General features: G+C 38.2%; 1 protein-coding gene and 1 long non-coding RNA gene across 2 annotated transcripts; one reads left to right on the top strand and one right to left on the bottom strand.

The window, feature by feature from the left end:
* Positions 1-352: 352 nt before the first annotated feature.
* Positions 353-20279, top strand: LOC128508022 (uncharacterized). The gene is made up of 3 exons (XR_008355853.1): positions 353-492; positions 18246-18320; positions 19743-20279. It is a non-coding gene; the product is annotated as an uncharacterized LOC128508022 (long non-coding RNA).
* LOC128507854 (E3 ubiquitin/ISG15 ligase TRIM25-like) lies at positions 9742-13514 on the bottom strand. Its single transcript, XM_053478986.1, has 6 exons — positions 12898-13514; positions 11800-11895; positions 11409-11642; positions 11108-11279; positions 10828-10887; positions 9742-10446 (listed from the first exon to the last, which is right to left on the bottom strand). The coding sequence occupies exons 1-6, from the start codon at positions 13489-13491 to the stop codon at positions 9914-9916; spliced, it is 1689 nt and encodes a 562-aa protein (XP_053334961.1). The 5' UTR covers positions 13492-13514; the 3' UTR covers positions 9742-9913.
* Positions 20280-20899: the final 620 nt, after the last annotated feature.

Here is a 20899-nt window from a genome sequence, read left to right as displayed (position 1 = left end):
TAGTGAAGCACTTTGAGCTCCATATTCTGTCTGAATAGAGTTATTCTAATGATTGTAGGTAAATAGACAGAGACAGATTGAGTCAGTACTTTATCAGTACTGTGTTTAATGTGACGTATCACTCCAGAGTTCTCCAAAGTTTACTGTACTTCACTTTACTTAAGAATTTAGGAATTTCACATTAAATTAATAACTTTAATATACATTACAGCACATACTTACACTTACAGTCACGGTACATGGAGCTTAGCTTCACCGTCCTCATTTAAAGCTCCACCCACTCACTCTGTTACACTACGTATAAATACAGATACTGAAAGTTCATCCAGAGTATAGAAAACTGATCTCTCTCTCTCTCTCTCTCTCTCTCTCAGGAAAATGGTGGAGGTGAGTATTTCAGTAGATCAGGACCAGTTCATCTGTCCAGTCTGTCTGGATCTCCTGTGGTCCAGCACAGTTACAGTTACACTATCCTATCACAATACAGTGGAGGTGAGTGAACCCGGAGTGAAACAATTCTTCCTGAATGTCCTGTATGACTGTAGTGTTTATCAGCATTAAACCTCACAAGGCTTTTACCCTCACAGCATTAACAGCAAACACAAACATGTCTGTAACTTTTTATTCATAATAAAACCTTATGTTTATAATAAAAGATGGACTATTAAATAACTGGTACATATTCCCCAAAACTGCACAAGGTTACAGGACTTTCTCCAGGTTACTGACACTACATTTCTGAACTGACAAAATTAATAAATATTTAAGTGAAACAAATGAAACTGAAGTTCACTTTACAGTGTAACTGTATTAGACTAACAATTCTCTCTGACATTCTGATTCTTAAACATCATTTAATTACATACACTTTATGGAAAGGAAATTAATAGGTAAAGAGTAAAGGAACCTGCACGGACCCTGATCCCCGCGATGACGTAGTGAACGAAGCCCCGCCCCCTAAACACACCTTTGTGCTGTTCTAATAACCTGGTTGCAATGCTGTATAGTCCCAGCAGGTGGAGCAGTGACTGCTTTAGTCAGCTGCAGTTCTTGCCTTGTCAACATATTTTCCTGATTAAATCCAGCTTGTCATCTTGGAGATATATACAGTGTCAGTGTCTGAGTACACACAAGCATACATGTTATAAGGAGTATAAACATATATTTAATGACTTTATAATAGAATAGATAGAACCTGAACAGAAGCCCCTGACTGTTACATACATTGTGTAAGCTCATATATAACTACTCAGAAGATCTCTAGCTATGATAAAACCACTACATTATACAGCAGTGTACATTATATGTCACTCAGGAGCTCCAATAAACTACATACAACAATTCATTAACCATCTGTAACATTTAACCCATAACAGGAGCAGCTCAGGGATAATTACCAATAGTTGATAGGCAACAGTTGACATTCTGCTATCTTTTAGTGAGCTAGCGCTTAGCATAATGATATTAACTTGCTTATAGATTCATATTTGGACAGGCAAAAAAAAACTTACACATATATGGGAAAGATGATTTGGCCTTCTGGGCCTCCGTAGATGTAAGTAAATGCTCATTACTGCGCTGTTTGGGGAAGGAACGTGCTGATGATGTTTGGTCTGCTTTCTGTGTGTTTTGGTGTGTGTGTGTGTGTGTGGTGTCACCTGAAAGGTGTCAATAGGTCTTACATATTCATGATAAGTTGAGGATTATTCAGGGAAACAGAGGCTCTGTTGAAAAAAGTTACATGTGGCACATCAGCCACTTTACTCCAAATAAAAGTTGTTTTTTTTTTTTTTTTTGAGAAAGCCTCACCCCCGAGAGGTTGTACGCATGTAACCGCCGTAAGTTTTACACTGTGCCTTTAAGGGTTGGTGCAGTACCATGATTGCACAGTGGAGGCCGCTATGTTGATTTTCTGACAGGAGTAAGCGAAGAAGAAAAGAAAAGTGTACATGGTGCTTAGCTCAGCAAAAGAGGAGACTTTGTTAGAAGGTTCTTGTGTTTTTTTTGTTTTTTTTTTGCAAATTGTTTATTGTTTAAGAGGAGTTCAGATTAAGAGAGAAAAAATGTATTTCTGTGAACTCTGGTGAGTTGTTTGACTTTTTATGGGGAAAAAACAGTCAGATTTATGTTATTAATTTATGTTGTCATGTCAACCTGTCTTGTCTTACCTAGCCAGATAATTAGGTTAGGAAAAAACAGATCATTAAAATCTAATGATTGATGAGAATAAATGTATACTTCTGTATAATTTGTATTCACAAACAGAGGTCTGGAAGGCTGATGGATTTAAATTTTGTTGTATTTATTTCATAATGTGCTCAGAAGCTAAATGTACACACACACACACACACACACACACACACTCATATATATATATATATATATATATATAAAATTCTGTATTTTGTGTTTTAGAAGATTAACCTGCATGTTAATCCAAATTTACCAAAAAGGACCAGGAGAATTTTTGGTCACTTTCATTTTTATTAATTTTTCTTTATTTCTGAATTTAAATCACATTGTCTTCATCACATCATGTTACTGTGTTGAGTCACTCATACATTCATCTCTTCCTTGAGAAATTGCTAATTTACTGTTTGTGTAATAAAGCCATTAGTTTTATATAGAGATGTTCCGATACCATTTTTTCCCCTCCCGATACCGGTTCCGATACTTGGGCTCAGGGTATCGGCCGATACCGAGTACTGATCCGATACCTGGGTGTGTATCTGTATATACAGCTGGAGATACTACTAGCCCTGTATTAATTGAAAGAATTATTTTATGCTGTGCTTTAGATTTATCTCTTAAAGGTCCTACACATCCCATTTTTCATTAAATGTTAATATGATCTTTAGGGTCCTAATGAAAAGTTTGTATTATACGTTAATTAAAAATTCAAAAGGATTGTGTGAGAAAAACACTACTTTTACCTGGTAAAAACTAGCTCTGTTCTCAGCAACCTGTTTCAGTACATGCTAATTAAAATGCCCATGACCTCTGCTGAGACCCACCCCCCCCTCCCAGTTCCGTGGGGCGTGTCTTCACAACACACATGGGGTATAGCCACGGGAGTGTAGTACAGTGCGGGCAATGCTTTGAACTGCATTACCCACAAAGCATTGCCCACAACGCAGTGCTTTGTGGGTAATGCAGTCCAAACTGGAAAATGCTGAAATATAGAGCCTGAGCCTGTTTTCTTCAGTCGTTTTTGGTTTGATTTAAGTACGGAACCTACGCGGAAGTTTGTAATATCGCCTGACAACGCAGAAATTAAAAGAATGGACATGCATCGACTCGATTTGTCTTTCTCATCACTGCATGGGCATGAATTAACGGGCTGTTGCGCTGCCGCGAGCAACAACAACATAAAGCGGAGAAGCTTACTGAGAGAGATACGGACGCGATGTGTTTACTGATGTGTTTACATGACTTCTTAATCTTCGACAGACATCGTTATAAACCATCTAACGTAACAAAGTTAAGCATAATATAGTTTTCCGACTATGTACACAGTTTGCAACTAGACAATCACCTTAATGCATTGTTTATTATAAACAGGCGATTAGGGATTATATAGAGATGGATGTACATAGAGAAGAAGCCATAGCCATGTTCTATTAGAGTATAAGTTAACTTACACTCCGCATTTATCGTGATTATTAGAAAAGGCGATCTGCAAAGAATCATAGTAAAAGGAATTACACTCACCGAGCCTGGTGAAGATGAAGCAGGAACACGAAGCGTTAGTACAGATCCGATTTTCAGGAGCTGCTCCCTAGTAAAACCTGCTTTATATTGACTCGTGTTTATAAAGCAGTCTGGTGAAAAATGATTATCGCAAACATGAACGTATTTAGGTAAATCGGCGGGGACGTTAGCTTCAAAAACTAAATTCAGCCACTGCGTCCTCAGTGGCTCAGATACCTAACCCTAGGTAGGTACCCTAGGTCACTAACCCTAGGTAGTGAATGACGACTGCTGTGTTCGCTATTACACCCAACAACTGTACACAACGCTCGCTTAGGCGCCATTTTGCTCCAGCGGCGAAAAACAATGGCCTACAGCTTCTTCTCACTCGGAGCGGGTCTTTGCTAACACCAGTGTCAATCAACTTGTGTAGGAACGGCCTCTTGTGGTGTGGCGTCACACGGCAAGGCATTTGCGATTGGCCTGATTTCAGAAGGGGCATGTTATTGTAATAAATGAAAAGAAAACCACTGGGCGGCTCTTTATCATCGTAGAGTGGTTGTGTACGCACTCTCCTAACACACAGTTCAGTCCAAACAGCTTAAAAAAGTGCATGTAGGCCTGTATGACCCCTATAATAAAACATGAACAAGTACATATAGTGAACTAGAATGTTTTATTATCTGACATACATTTAACAGTATTACTTATTTTTGAAAAAGAAACTGAACTTCAACATCTGAAAAAGAACTTCAAATGCAGCCACAATTCTAACACTGCAAACTGAAAAAAAAGGTATTTTAGTATTTTTTTTACAATATAACTGTATAAAAACAGTGGAACAAATAAATCTAGGAATATAAAAAAAAGATATAAATAATATAAGAAAATAATCTCTTTAAAGCTTAAAGTGCACAAACAATTTTGTTAAATAAAAGGCATTTTAGTTTTTAAATATAAAAGTACAAAAAAAGTGCAACAGTAAGTTGTACTCAATCTGTGTAGTCCTTTAAAAAAGTAAGTGCAGCCACAATGTAGTAAAATAATAGACTTAAGTAATAGAGTACAAAAATAAACCTAAACTGAACAAGTTAAGCTTCAACAAGAGCAGTATTAAACCCAGAATGAAAATATAAATATTTCAAGTAACTTAAACTAGGTTCGCACTGCTGTGGAAACTTAGTATTGCTCACAATTTCACTAACAGTAGCAAGTTCTTCTTCAGGAAAATGAGCATTTCTGCTCTCTCTCTCCTCCCAGCCTGTTTCTCCTTGCATCCACACTATTAGATGCTGTGCTAAACAGTCTCTCACTGCCCACACTAGTACCAGGGGCGCAGAGAAACAGCAGTGGCAGCCAGAGTGGGAAACCAAACTTGGTCGACTGCCCAGTACTGGAATGGGCTGTCTGAGCGTGAGATAGTTTGCTCCATCATATACGTCTGAAGTTAAAAGTTGTACCTGCATGTTCCTCATCATGCTCCTGCAGGATGTCCTCAAACAGGCCCTTCAAGCTACCTTCTCTACTGCTGCTGCCACCTACCTGCACTTCCATTCGTGGCCTTTTCTTGGGGTTTTCTACTATTGTCTCTGCTACAGTTGTAGACTTCTCAATTTTCTCCATTTCTACTGTCAGAGCATCCTTTGCATGTTTGATGTTGTTTGTACTTGAAAAGTATCTGAAAGAAACAATAAGAAAAACAGTAAATACATGTAACAAATAGATAATCTTCTTCAAAGCAGCCTTTACTTATAACAGACTTAATGCATCTGTAATTATTGAATTATTAGGTACAAAAAAAACTTAAAATAGCAATTATACAGTACCATTTAAAATAATACATAAGTGAACTGATATACTCAATATGGCAATGACAATAATCAATATGGACATGATTTTTTTTTAAAGACATACCTCTCTTTGAAGCGTGGATCCAAGAGAGTTGCAACTGCATACAAGGGCTCTTCCTCGATGGTTGCAAATCGTTACTTGACGGCCTCAAGAAGGGTGGTTTCCATTGTTTTTATACCAGTGTCCTCCTGGTTCTCTCGAGCAAGTAGCCGTTTTATAACTGTGAGGGGATCACGTCCGCTACAGATGAGGTGGAGGGGCTAATCTGTTTAATTACTTCTTCAAATGGTGCCAAAACAGTAACCGCTTTTTCTAGCAAAGCCCACTGGTTGGCTGTCAAAGTGGCTGGCAGGTCATGATCAGCCCCATATGCTGAAATCGTCCACTTCTGCTCAAGTAAACTCTCTATCATATAAAAAGTAACTGCTGCGAACAGGGGGACCTGGTGGTCATTTCACAAATGACACGAAATGCAGCTGAGTTATTTTGGTCGCTGTCGTTTTGCGCGGCGGTCAGCACAGCAGTAATAGGCATTCTCATTGACTTATTGATTCAAAATACACTTACAATTGCATGAAATGCAGTAAAGTAGATGTATAACGCATCAGAAAATACTACTCATAAAACAGGCACCTAAAATGTATACTATTTTTTGTTTTTTGTTATTTGGAAAATTATGTGTAACCAGGTTGAAAAGCCGACCTGTTAATCACAGGAATGGTTATTCGTGCCCCTGTTTGAATGCACTGCATATGTGGTGTGTATTATTGGGGTTTTAATTCATTGAGGAAATGTAACGCTGACCCTTTAAGAAACACGAGTGTGTAATTACCTGAAAATGTCACGGCAGTTACCTAAAAGCAGTGTGATCTCATACCACGGAGTGTGCTCGTGCAGTGGAGCAAAATTTAGGGTGAATAGTGGTAAAGTGGGACACTTTCTGAAAATGGTTGTTAAATATGATGTGCCACATCCCGGAAGTGATGTCATAGCCACAGATTTATTTATTTTTTTATCACATACTTGCTAATGATGAACTCATTGTTGATTTTTAATAAAAACATATCCATGCAAGGATATAAATTATTAAGCTTAACTGTCCCACTTTACCACTTTTCACCCTACATCAAAGTTTAGTAAATAGCAAAGTATCATTAAATGTGCATGTATCACACAGGTAAATTAAAGCTCCTCAGTGTTTTCTTGTTAGTGTGGTCGTGTAACGTGTTGATTTCTGGTGATTTAACACTAGAAGCGCAGAGCACTGGGCATTTGACCGCTATGGGGGAAAAAAATACTCCACACTCGATCAAAATCCAGGACCCTCCCTTCATGACCTTTCCTAGATCTGTGAGCTTAATCACCCAGCATGCTTAAATTTTCAAAATCACACAGGTAAAAGCCAGTATAAAGCTATTTTGCTCTTATTTATGTGAAATTGCTGACAGCTGCGCGGCGGCATGACATTTCCTGCCTTTTCCAACCTGCGATTCTCATTTCTCTCAGCAGATGGCGCAAGGGATCGCACATACTATCGCGCCATTTGGTGTGGAAATGTAACTATCTCAGGTTTCATTTATATATATATATATATATATATGCTACCATGAAATATCGACAATTTGCCATTTATTCCCGCATTGATAATCAGCAATATTTTATAAGAATCTTTAGGGATTTAGCTCTACTTAATTTTATAACGTTTTAAGAAAATTCATTAGTTCGTTCATTCTATCTGAAGCTTCTGAACTTTTTGGATGTTTTTTTAGTGTGACAGTGCTTTAGATTAGTTCTGAACTCGCTTTCGTGAAATCATTGCTAAAACAATGTAATGACCCCTCCTGAGGATATAAAGCTTTATTATTGTGTTTGAATAAATCAGATCTACCACAGCTGAACAACTTTACTTTCCTGTTATGGTAACATAAGCACCTCAGAACTTTAACTTAACTTTAACCACGACAGGTCACATTTATACATGATGATACACATTTTGACATGAGCAATACATGAAATAAGGATGTGTTGTGTCCATAATAAAGTTTCAATAACTGGAATTTAACTGAGCCCTAAAGAGATGATAATGAAACCAGTAACAACAGTACCATCATAAAGAGAAATTAAAATAACGCTACTGACTATAACAAACTATTACGGAGGTGTTAACAATATGAAAATGATGTCATTATGTTACACTTTGTGTTTTGGTATTTGTTGTTGATTTTTTTGTGTAATCTGAGTGTATTATGACTGAAATAAAGCTGCTCACATCAACGGCACTTTCACTGTGCAAAAGCCAACGTTTATTTAGTGAGTATATATTTCAGTTTAGTGAAACTAAAGTGGCCAAACAGACGCCTCTCTAACACAGCTAGGGAGTTTTGTTTTTCTGGGGCACTATTATTGGTCTTATTTATTATAATTATTATTATTATTATTATTATTATTATTTCCTTTGCTTTTTTTTTTTTTTATCCTTACCGTCACTTCATGATTGATTGTACAGTTGAATGTGTGTGTATTCTTTTTTTATTTATTTATTTCTGTTTTTATTTCGTGACTTGATTCTAGGTTCTGATTAGGATTTTCTCTTAATCAAGTGTGTTATCCCTAAAAATGTTGCCGTAAATATAAATAGTGATGCACTGTTTTGTGTATGATTAAACTCAATGCAGTAATTTTTTCTCCTCCTACACAGAACCTGAGCCATGCAGTGTAAAGTGTACGGGTGTGCACACTGGGGGCATCACGTTGCATGTGCGCGCAAAACCAATGCCCTTATTTTTAAAATCTCACTCCAAGCTTTTCTGAAAAGTTGACAGAAATGCATTTTAGGAATAAAATTAAGTATTTTAGAAATAAAAATGATGTGGTAAATTTGTTAACAGACTTTATTATGTAATTCAAAGGAATGATTAAAACACATTAATGGTTTTAAGCTACACCACTTTTCTCAGTGATGGTGTTGATCTGTTATTCTAATTCTTGGTCTAATTCTAGGACAGGACTCGCTAGAAGTGTTGCAGGATGACATGAATGAAGGAAGGTTGCCACTGAGTAGCTGCAGATCAGACTTGACCCTATTGTCTAAAAATAGTTACACTGATTCTTTTACTACACCAGACCACAGAGAACTGGCTGCCTCACTGCCTCGACTTGGCTGCCACCCCGCCTTTACTGGTGTACTGACACAGGTAACTCTACACTGCCACCTGAGTCACTGCTTCTCAACTGTCTCCCTGCACTGCAAAGACGCCTGCACTGGATTCTCCACATTCCTAGCTTTGGATAATAAAAGAGCTCATGTTTCTCTGTTCCACTGGTCTCTGTGTCCCAGTGTCCCCACCTCCATCATAGTTCCTACAGTTTATATCACAGAATGTATTAATGGGCAAAATCTTTGTGAGTAATAAACCACAGATATTGATTTATTACTGAATTCTTTTATTTTTCATACATTTATTAGTATGTGTGTGTGTGTGTGTGTGGTCAGTTTTTGTCATGTTCTGGGTATGGATTTAGAGGACGCAAACGCAGGAATGGTGAATATAGAGTTTATTTTTTCAGACAGTCTCTTTCTTTTTCTTCTTTTAACAATATCAAACAAAAACACACAAAAAATAACAAAATCAGCCCAACAGGCTTCTTCCGAGCCTCCTCAGGCGGGGTCTGCAGGCGGATGAATGTTTATACTTAGAAGATTAATTCCCAACAAAAGAGAGACATACGCTAGGGCTTACCAGCCCGCTGTCTGGTGTTTTCAAACTTGAACTTGACGAAAAAGCGTGTCTGTCTATGACAGAACTTACCCCGAGCTAGCAGACTCTGACTCAGCCCTGAGGAGGAAATATGCAAAGATGAAGGGTTAGAGACAAACAAACATGACTATAACAGTGCACGGACGTGATTCTCCAGGTTCGACTGGCTTAAGTAGACACAAAGGGGAGAGACACAGGTGAACATGATTAGTGATGGGGAGACATACCAACATAGACACACTAGGGGGGGACAAAGCTGCGTCTCAGTAGTCCGGAGACCCAGATCTTAACCCCCCGGACTGTGGAGGTGCAGATGTGACAGTTTTAAACAATGTCAATAATGTAAATATAAAGTTATTCTAAAATCACGTCTGATGTGCCGAATCTCACCACGACTCTTCACACAGATACAACTTTATAATAATACATTTAATACATTTAATAATACATCTGTTTATTTTTATTAAACTATATTCAGTGTTAATATTTACTCTTTAATTGTCGCTGTGTTAAATTACTGAGCTGTTTGTGCAGCTGGATTGTGTGTTAGTGAGACAGATGACTGAGCAACAATGTGACAATGTGCAGGAATTTTACACAAAACACTACACACTTTATTCTGGATCACACAATCTCACAGGAGAGTCAGACCAGTAGACCCCAAACCCAGCGTACAGAGGCTGAGTGAATGTGGTGTGGACTCTGTGGAGGAGCTTCATCGTGTCAGAGACGCTGTAGAAGGACAGAGTTCCTGCACTGTGATCCACATACACTCCTATTCTGGAGGATGATGGAGCTCTGAGATCAGTCTCAATGTTGTTGTGATAGAAATAGAGAGAAGAAGAAGATAAACACAACAGACTCCAGGACTGATTGTTGCGTCCAAACATACACTCATCACCCTCTCCTTTCCTGCTGATGTCTTTATATGAGACTGATATGGACACATCCTCACCGCTCCACTCCACCTCCCAGTAACAGCGTCCACACACACTCTCCTTACACAACACCTGTTCCCAATAAGTAAATCTCTCTGGATGATCAGAGTACTGCTGCTCTCTCTCACTGAATCTCACCACTCTGTTCTTCTCAGACAGAATGAGGTTACGATGTGTCGTGTTGGGATCCAGAGTCAGATAACAGAAATCTAAAATAAAAGAGAAAAACAAACTGAACAATGTGAACATGTTGGGTTTAATTTACAGAATACTGTATATTCATGTGAAGAGTGAGACAGCTGTCTGTGTGCGCTGATATCTGAGAGAGAAATGTCTCAATGTTCATTCAGATTTTAATCTAAAGAAATAAAAAACTGTTATTTATTCCAATTTGTCAGTATTTAGTGTTTTCTATTCTGCTAATGGAAGATATAGTACTTTATTATTATTATTATTATTATTATTATTATTATCCATAATTTTTATGTGTGTAATATACATTTTTCTCTATTTTTCACTCTTTCTTTCTCTCTCACACACACACACACACACGAACACACAAGGACACACGTGTGTGTGTGTGTTTGTACATTTCAGAAACTCTTCTCTGCTCTGTGGCTCTGGTGGTGAAAAGATCTGAACTGCTGCAGCTGTGGAGAGAAAAATGGAAATGAAGACAAAAAGCATCATCAGGTTGTAAAAGATGGAAACAGTTTAAAGTGATACAGTCAGTTTATTCATTTTAAATCAGTATTTTAGTTCAAACTGTCTGCAGGAAGGTCAGCAGGAGCATTGCTAAGAAATAAGACTTCACAGAGCGAGTAAAGACGTCCATCATTGTGTTTCTCCAGCAGGAACAGCTCCTCTTACCATGTGGAGGGATTTTGTTGAATTCCTCCTCACAGAATTCCTCGAGTCTCTTCTTTAGATCTGAGAGAGAATTCCTCACTCGATCAAATGAGAGATGTTGATGGACACTGATGCTGGATGTCTGAAAGTCTGGTTTCTCAATTGGAGGAGAACAACGTCCAGAAGCTAAAGCCTACAGAAAGCAGATTAAATGTAAAACACACTTGTGACATCAGAGGACATTCACTGTTCCATTAACAGGAGGTGTTTTAGAGAGTGTGTGAGGAACAGCTGTGTGTGTAGATCAGACAGTGAGTGTTACCTGGAGGAACTGGATGTGATCGTGTGTGTGTGAAAGCTGCTCCAGCTCAGTGAGTCTCCTCTGAAGATCAGCAATCTCCTGCTCCAGTTGCTCCAGGAGTCGTTCAGCTCGACTCAGTTCAGTCTTCTCCTGAGCTCTGATCAGCTCCGTCACCTCCCAGCGCTTTTTCTCCATGGAGCTGATCAGCTCAGTAAAGATCCTCTCACTGTCCTTCACTGCTGTCTGTGCCCTCAGCTGTTAGGACACACACAAACACAAACACACACACACACACACACACAGGATTTAAAGCTCATCTATCATTCCCTCTCTTACTGCGACTCTAAATGACTCCATGTTGTCCATGTTGTGTGTGTTTCTAGGAGCAGCTCTGTCTCTGCTCACTGCTCACCTTTATAGTGTTCACAGCCTGTTTCAGCTCCTGCACCATCTTCTGCTTCTCCTGGATTCTCTCCTGGGATTTCATCTGCTTCTCCTTTAACTCACTCTGAGGATAAAACAATGTAATGGATATTGTGTATACTGTATGTGTATATGTATATCATCAATCCACAACACAGCCTTGTCCACATATTTGTTGCGTTTTCTGCATGTTTATAACTAACTAAAGAGTTGAGACATAAAGCCATGATCACTTGACCACATGTGGTTTGTATAAAAGATTACAATGACAAACATGACTTTATCTTCTCCTTCATTAACTCAGTCTGGGGATAAAACAGTTATTAAGCTCTTCATAATGCACACACATTATTATTTAACACTCGGTTTTGTTTAATGCTGTTGTTACTTCATAGTCCATGTGCAAAATACTGACTAATGAATTAGAAGTAGAAGTTAAAGGTGTTAAGAGACATGACTTTGTCTGTATAACGGTAAATACATTAAACACTTTACTGCACTAACTCTTCATGCTTTATGATCCAAATATCTGATTATTCTGATCTGATTAACTCTGAGTCAATTAATGCATGATTATTCAAACACATTCATTTTAAGACAAATTAAAATTATTTTGCTGAATGGGGCCATTAATGCTGCATTTTAATTTGATAACTGACTGAAACATGAATTGACAAAAAGAATGAGTGTAGTGGAAGAAATGTGTTGTTTTGCTGTTTTTTACATAGTGTATAGGGTTTAGGATTGTGCAGTATAGAGTGACATTTTTTTCTAGCACAAAATATACTATATGATAAAATAAATTTGATTTCATTTTAATGAACTATACAAATGTGACTGAGCAAAAAATGTCATCATATTCTTAATATTTGGTAATATTTTTTATTTTTGTTTTTGGTTGTATCCACAATAAAACATCATTTTAAGAGTTCTACATGTTTGCAACATGATAACCTTTCTTCTACCTGACATATCTGGAAACTCAAGTGCGTAGTTTGAAGTCTGAAGCCACCCTATTAACACACACTGGCAACGCTTCCATATAGGCTCATATATACTGTATATATTAACAATTTCTAGTTCTCACCTGTTTCTCAGCTCTTTCTGCTGAAACTGTTACAGCGTCATGGCCTTTATGTTTATCCAACATGCACAAGGAGCAAATACAGGTTTGATCAGTACGGCAGTAGATCTTCAGCACTTCATCATGTTCAGAGCAGATCTTCTCTTGTAGTTTTAATGAAGCTTCTGTTAATTTATGTGTCTTAAATGCAGGAGACTCATAGTGAGGAGTAATATGAGTTTCACAGTAAGAAGCCAGACACGTCAGACAGGACTTGACAGCTTTGTGTTTTCTCCCGGTGCAGGAATCACACTCCACTTCTCCAGGTCCAGTGTAACAGTGAGCAGGAGAAGCAGCTTGGACTTCAGTCTTCTTCTTCAGTTTCTCCACCACTTCAGCCAGCATGTTGTTTCTGCGTAGAACAGGCCTTGGAGTGAAAGTGTCTCTGCACTGAGGACAGCTATAGACGCCCTTCTGATCCTCCTGATTCCAGCAGCCATTAATACACACCTTACAGAAACTGTGACCACAGTGGATAGTCACCGGATCCTTCAGGAGATCCAGACACACTGGACAGATGAACTGATCCTGATCTACTGAAATACTGGCCTCTGCCATTTTCCTGAAGTCACAGAGGGAGAGAGAGAGAGAAAGAGAGAGACTGTCTGAGTTTCGTTTTCTTTGACAGTAACTTCCTGGTTCTGTGTGTGTAAGAGAGAGAGTGTGTGAGAGGAGGAGCTAAAATCGAGAGTGGTTATGAATGCTCCTCTGTTAACCCCCTCGAGTCCGTGCTTCATGGTGCCGCCCGTGCACTTAGATTCAAAACCGTTACATGGCCCAAATGTAGTCAACAATATATATATATATATATATACAGTATATATATATATATATATATATATATATATATATATATATAAAACGTTTTATTTTTGTTTTAATGTTATTTGGAAGTAAACGTAATAGTAATAGTTAAAATAGTAAAATTAATAGTTAAAATATCAACAAGGGGAATGTTTGATGTCATGTGGGCATTATAAGATTTGTATTGAAAACTTCTAACTACGTAAAAAGTGGCAGCTGGCACGCCTAAAAATAGAACCAGGTTAATTTTTTTATAGTCTAAATAAAAACTCTCTTTTTAATTTCCCACATCATAATTTCCTACATTTCCTACAGTCTAATCAGCGCTTAACCGCACCAAAACGTTTTCCCGAGCGCGGAGGAATGTTGTTGTACTAAATAATATTTATGCAGTAAGGGCCTCTTATCCCTATTAATCCTGGGTTGTTGTTCTTTTACTGTCACTGTGTGAGCTTTACAATGCCAGACAACATTCAAATACAAACTATTCACCCTCCCCAGGTGTGAATCAGCTGTTCTCACCTATACATTCAGAGAAACTGTAATGCACCTCTCTACACTTTAAAAAAACCTCTTGAATCTGAGGCTCTTCTGAAGACTTTCAGTGATTTAAATTTGTGTAATTTTAATCTTCTGGATTCTAGATTCTAAAGTTGACATTGTTAATATTTTTAATCCTTGGGATGGAAGAAATCGAGGTTATCCTTATGATAGCATAAATTGCATTGTTTTTAAACACTCTATACACAATAATATTCTTTGGTATTTTTATTTAAAAAATAAAAAATGGCTATGTGGCTATCTTGGTTTATTAATCCTCGTGCCTGGCTTAGGTTTAGTATTCAGTGCGCACCGTTTGTACATCTGTTATTTTAACTATATCATAACACTCAGAAAGACCTTTTATTTGGGGTTAAGTGACTGATGTGCCTAACATTTTTCAGCAGATCCTCTGTTTCACTAAATAATTCTTGACTTTTTGTATGTAAGTATGTAAGGCCTCTTGACATCTCTCTCTCTCTCTCATACACACACACACACAGCAAACCAAATTGTCATTAGCACGTCCCTCCCCCAAACAGCGCAGCCTTTTACTTTCTTTTCATTTCCTTACATCTGAACTGAGTCGTTCACATAAGTCACTGATCAATAACTCATCATATCAATTTATTCATACAGATGTTCCTGTTTTACATGGAAATTTACAGGTTTGTTACAGAATGACTGACTCTGACAGAGCCACCAGAACAGTGGCAGCTGGAACACCTAAAACACATGCAGGATTATTTTTTTACAATCTAAATAAAAATGCTTTTCTAAACGTGGGCTATTGTTATTTACTTACAATATTTGTTAATTTAATTTAAATGGAGTTTGGGCTCCGGGATGTTGAGCATCGTGATTCTCAACTTTACTTTCTGTGACGGCGTGCGCCTGTGATGGGTGTGCGCCCAAATCTACTATCGCTACTCGCTCACTCCGTAGGCTCCGTCCCTTTGCCGCCTATTCGTGCCGGTTAGCGATAATTAACGTGAATAGGATTGCGGGCTTAAAATGCTTACTGCATTATGTTTCAAGACATCCTTAATTGAGATTTTTCTCCTAATTTTATGTCCACAAATACTTTGACAACATACACTTATCAACTTATCCACATACACTTATCAACAGAAACTCTTCATGTTATCATGAATTGCATTTAATATGAATGTTACATATGAGACGCGCGTACAAACACATACTTATATAATATATTCACATACAAACACATGCTGTATACACATAAAAACATACTATATTTAGTAAATTTGTGAATTACACTCAAAGTAATTATAAAGTCTGATTTGATTGGTACCATAAACATTTTATTTCTATTTATTCTCTGTTTTGCTGGCGAAATACATTTTGGGCAGAGACGTCTGCTCAGTCTTGTTAAATAGTTTTAAACCCCTCAATTCTGCCATTTCCCCCTGCCAATATTTAATGTTTTAAATAAGATATGTTGCTATATTCACGAATCAGGACATTCGCATAGTTAACACTATCAGATAGCGTACTATCAGGAAATTAAATTAATTTCAATACCATTTAAACCGAGGCATTGCCATGTCTTTCATTATTTTGTCCCTGTTAAGACATCAGAAAAACTTTATAAAAAACTTTTAAAGCACGAATTTGGGCATCTCATTTTATTATTATGAAAATAACATGAAACACATATACACACATTCATTATGAAATATCTGTTGTAATACAAAATAAAATTCATGTTTGCTTCAGCATTCATAAAGTCCTTCCATGCGCCATCTGGCGGATGTTCAGTGAAGCACAAAACATTTATTTTAAATTCCCAAATGTTGCCTCCGGCAAGTCGCGGCGCACCGCGCGCTAAATTGCAGCATCTCGCGGGAAAACACGCACAGTCTTAATGGCGACATCGGTGTCTTTTTGAGCATTAAGATGCACATAAATTGTCATGCACATACATTGTGTGATCATTTTTGTGTTTATTTTGGATTTATAGTAGTGAGGTATAAGGAGTACTTTTATTTTACTAGCTCCGAAAATAAAACGGTGCCTTAAATGAATGAGGATAACTCATAAGTCATTTTATATTATAACATTAATAATAATCAGTTGTCCACTTGCACAATCAGCCCAAACCCTGTCATCTCCTCCCTCTCAAACACCTTTAGGCAAACTTTCATGGAAAAGGGAAGGAAAGCTTGCTGCAATAAAAGTAAAATCAAATCAAAAGAAACTGTACAGAACAAAGCCTGCAGGAGTGTAACCATTGCTTTGTGTGTGTGGTGACAGGACACAGAGCAGTCAAGTGGTTGAAACTGACTAAAATTCAGGTAAACGGGATCTGGTCTCTGTTGATGGATGGACAGATACCAGAGTATACTGTAGCACTAGTCCCAGCTGGTAAGCTCCACCTCTAAGCGACTTCCCAAATGATGCAAACACAACAATACCCACCTGCACTTAAACGTCCTTATACTGTGGAATGCAATGTGCCCTTAATTGGAAAGACCTGGAATTGGAATTGGCCTACCTAAATGTCAGCTCAATGGATATCCAGTAGCTTTTCTGTTGGATTCAGACTTACAGGTTAGAGAGAATTAGCTGACACTCATATCACTAATTATACAGTTAGTATAACACAGTTAGTAGCTAATTATACAGGCATGGGCATTGATGTCTATGTAGTAAATGGACAGGCCATCCCCTGTGATTGGTCAACTTAGCACACTCACTGTAATAGCACACTATCAACTTAGTGCACTGTAACAATAACACCAATACCACTATGCAACTTCCCTTCTTGGTTATTCAGCTTTCATTACATCACTCTTTAGTAGGTAATATGTACTTAAAGCCACTTTTAACAGAAAAAAACCTCCTGGTGATACGGAACTATAGTTGGCAATTTCCATTGTCAACATTTTTGGAATGGAAGAAGAAATGTGGGCAATAGAATGGAGGGGTTAAATCATCTCATCCAGGGACCCCCTTACTGAGCTCTGAACATCATCAATCAGCAAAAACATCAGCAATAGTGAATTAATAAAACAGCAGAGGACAGCTCTTGCCATCGGGAGGGTGTTAGAGTTAAAAGAAAATAATACACTGCTAACAGTGAACAACAAAGGATAACTTGACACAATCACAGAATGAAGGAAATGAAATAAGTTACATATAGATGATGGTCTTCTTTACCAAAAAATTACCAGTCTAAAACATCTAGTTCTCCTCAAAAAAAAAACCTGTCTTGCAGAGCTTGGGCGCTTAAGATTATATGCATTGACATCCTTAACCTGGTAGCTTGTCAGGGTGAGTTAAGTACTGTGATAGTAATGGACCACCTTATCTGCTTTGCACAGGCCTATCCCGCCAGGAATAATGCTGGCAAGACTGCTGCAGCCCAGCTTCTCAATAATTACAGTATATTGCCAGGTTTGAGTATTCATGGATGAGTTCTGAACTGATCAGAAGACATAGGCAGCTATCCAGTGTTGGCCCTTCCAGGACTTCTCCATATCATCCACAATGCAAATCTGCTGGGCGACAAAATCTCACCCTATTACATATGTTTCAACCCAACTAAAGAGAAGGATAACTGGAAGGATCACTTAAAGCATGAGTTAACAGGCTTTTCCCATCCTCACCTACCTGTTGACCTTTTTGGTCTCATCTCAGGTGGGGATGGTATCATATTAAACCAGCCTGAATAATCAAACGAAATCTTACAATTTGTACTGGTCCATAGGCAACCTCACTGTCACAGTTGGGCCAGGCTCCGAACCAAGTCAGACACAACGCACCCCATCTCAGGAATACTAATCACCGCCACCTGAGGTCAATCAGGACACACCCATAAATACACACACCACACTACACTCAACATCCAAGCTCGTATCGACGAAAGTGGACCAAATCTCTGACTTGCAAGTAAAAGAGATTACTTATTTAACTACTTACCTGAACTCCTTGTGTTTCCCTAGAAGTGTTCCTGTTTTGTTTCCATCGTCTTCGTCTCAGTGGGTCTGTGGTGTGTGTGTTTCCATCGCCACTCCCAGGTATCTCTGAGTTAAACTCCTTATCTCCTGTGGTACTTAAGGAACAGAAAAAAAGGAATATCAGTAAACGCCTTCCACCCATTTAAAGTTACCATTGAATAAAGTCTTACCTTTAAAAGTACTGCATATCTTGAAAAACTACTGTGACTTACCGATCTGTAAATAAACATCAGTCATCCTTACACCTACCTTCATGTGTGGTTCGCCTTTGTTACACTCTGATAATGTAGGTTAGTACTCTTCTCTTTTATCACTATCACCAAGACCAATGCTGATGGTCTGTCTGTGGAACTCCTACTTGTATGTGGTGAAGTCTAAAAAAAAGATGAATGCACAGGTCAAAGAGCGGAATCATATTATGACCATATTATGACAATATCCTCTGGGTGATGCCCATAGAAATCAGTGATTAGAGAAAGATCCAGTATAAATCTTGCTGGCACCAAACGTCTCTCCTCGGCTCCATAACATTCCCAACCCATGTTGTATTGAATGCCTCATCATCACCATTGTGACTTTAGATGTCTCCTCAATGAAAAAGCCAAGGAGGAGGAGAAAAAAGGCATTAAGGGAAGGACACATACAGAGTTATTGTTTGAATCCAGAAAACCTGTGATGACTTTGAGAGTGATATATGACCAGTGTCTGTGCAGAAGTGGGAGTGGTCTCAAAATGTATTATGTATGTAGAATTGTTCCCTTAATCTTAATATCCAGAAGATGCGCTGTCGAATACCCACTTCATTTCAGCCCAAAATTTTTTTTAAGTACTGATGCAGGCAACATGTGCATCCCAAAAAGCAGATCCCCACTCAGGAGCTTTTCCTGAAAGAAGAGTGATGACACTATGACACTTTCAATTGGTCCATAAGATGATTGCAGCTCTATGGCAAGGAGCACTGAAATAGGAATGACCAGCAAGTTCCATTATAAACTTGAGGTTCAGGCTATCATGGCGCATGTGATGGAATGTGGACTGCCTAGCCTCAAGGAGAAGACTGAAGTTGCTGTATTTGGGTGATTAAGGAGCCAAGCGTGTCAACAATAGATCTTAGAGACTGATTCACATGTTGGATGTCATGCTGGTGAGAACTGAGATCTCCTTTACTTTTTACAGCCTGATCATTTGACCCAACATGAGCAACACAACAATGTGTTTACTGTCACACCTGAGCCACCTCAGCCCTGGGGAATAAGATTTGGCTCACCGGATTACTGAGCCGCCGCTTTGTCTCCCCTAGTGTGTCTGCGTGTGTATTGTTCACCATTAATTTCGTTTAGCACCAAATTAAGTTCACCTGTGTCAACCCCGTGTGTCTCACTATTTATTCCAGTCGAACCCGTACCACTTCGACTGTTCACTGTTGTGCACCCTCATGTCTGTATCCCTGACTGTGTGTGATTGTGTTTATTTCCATCCCAGGACTAATCGGTGTCTGGAGGCGAGGCTCTTTGTGTGGAAGTCCTTCTCCAAGGTCAAGGTTGGGCTGAAGGAATAGCAGCTCCCATTTCGTCTCAAGGTTGCAGACGATTATTGTTTGTTTGTTTTCTTTTGTTCTTGATAGCCCACCTGCAGACCCAGCCTGGCGAAGTAACCAGCATGTGGTGTTTTCTTTCGTTTTCTTCTATTTTTTGGACTCGTGACCATTAATAAAATATTGTACTAATTTACACTGCATCGGCGTTCGCATCTTCAGTATGCAAGACATGACATTTACAGAAATAACAAACATACAGAGTGTATTTCTGAGTTATTCTAATGTTCTATTCTCAGAGTCTATTTTTCCAGTTATTTTTATATTTTAAGTTTGATGTCTTTAAATGTATTTTTAAACAATAACAATAAACAGATACAAACAGAGATAAGCTATATAACAGTTCATTCTTTGTACAAATAAAACTGTCAGAACGGGATCTTTTTCTAACTAATGTTTTGTTTTTTGTTTTTTTTTTAACGTAAATGTCAATAGCTCTGGTTTACAATTTTCAAGTTTGTTGTATAAAGTACTCAGATGTGGAAATTCCCATCACTGTAGTATTTCTTCAATACAACATACTGTATTATTATGACTTTTTATTACATTTAATGACAAGACACGAGTGTGTAATTACCTAAAAGTGTCACGGCAGTTACCTAAAAGCAGTGTGATCTCATACCACGGAGTGTGCTCGTGCAGTGGAGCAAAATTTACATCAAAGTTTAGTAAATAGCAAACTATCATTAAATGTGCATGTATCACAAAGGTAAATTAAAGCTCCTCAGTGTTTTGCTTGTTAGTGTGGTTGTGTAACGTGTGATTTCTGGTGATTTAAACTGGACACGCTGGTGTGGGTGAACCAAATCAACACTGTGGATTAAAGCGTAACTGCTTGGACATAATCCACTTTATCAGAGTATTGAGTCTGTTTCTGTGTGCATCTCCATGTAAAACAGCTTCATTAAAACATCGTTATTTTGTTTATTCATGAAGGAAGAAAACCGCTCCATAGGCCATCTGTGTGTTTCCAGTGTGAGTGTGAAGTATTTAGTTTTATTGTTCCAAAAATGAGTTATTAATCGTGATTCACGTGTGTTTTACT

Source organism: Clarias gariepinus, chromosome 2, assembly GCF_024256425.1.
Source record: "Clarias gariepinus isolate MV-2021 ecotype Netherlands chromosome 2, CGAR_prim_01v2, whole genome shotgun sequence".
Taxonomy (NCBI): domain Eukaryota; kingdom Metazoa; phylum Chordata; class Actinopteri; order Siluriformes; family Clariidae; genus Clarias; species Clarias gariepinus.
The sequence above is the reverse complement of the archived record's forward strand: the minus strand, read 5'-3'. Positions and strand labels throughout refer to the sequence as shown.

What these genes read in the sequence shown, in the direction of transcription:
- LOC128507854 (XM_053478986.1), bottom strand. Translation starts at nt 13,491, where the DNA reads ATGGCAGAGGCCAGTATTTCAGTAGATCAGGATCAGTTCATCTGTCCA. An exon ending in CAGAAAGAGCTGAGAAACAG is followed by an intron (nt 11,896 to 12,897) that starts GTGAGAACTAGA and finishes TTTTATCCTCAG; the next exon opens with AGTGAGTTAAAGGAGAAGCA. An exon ending in AGGCTGTGAACACTATAAAG is followed by an intron (nt 11,643 to 11,799) that starts GTGAGCAGTGAG and finishes GTGTCCTAACAG; the next exon opens with CTGAGGGCACAGACAGCAGT.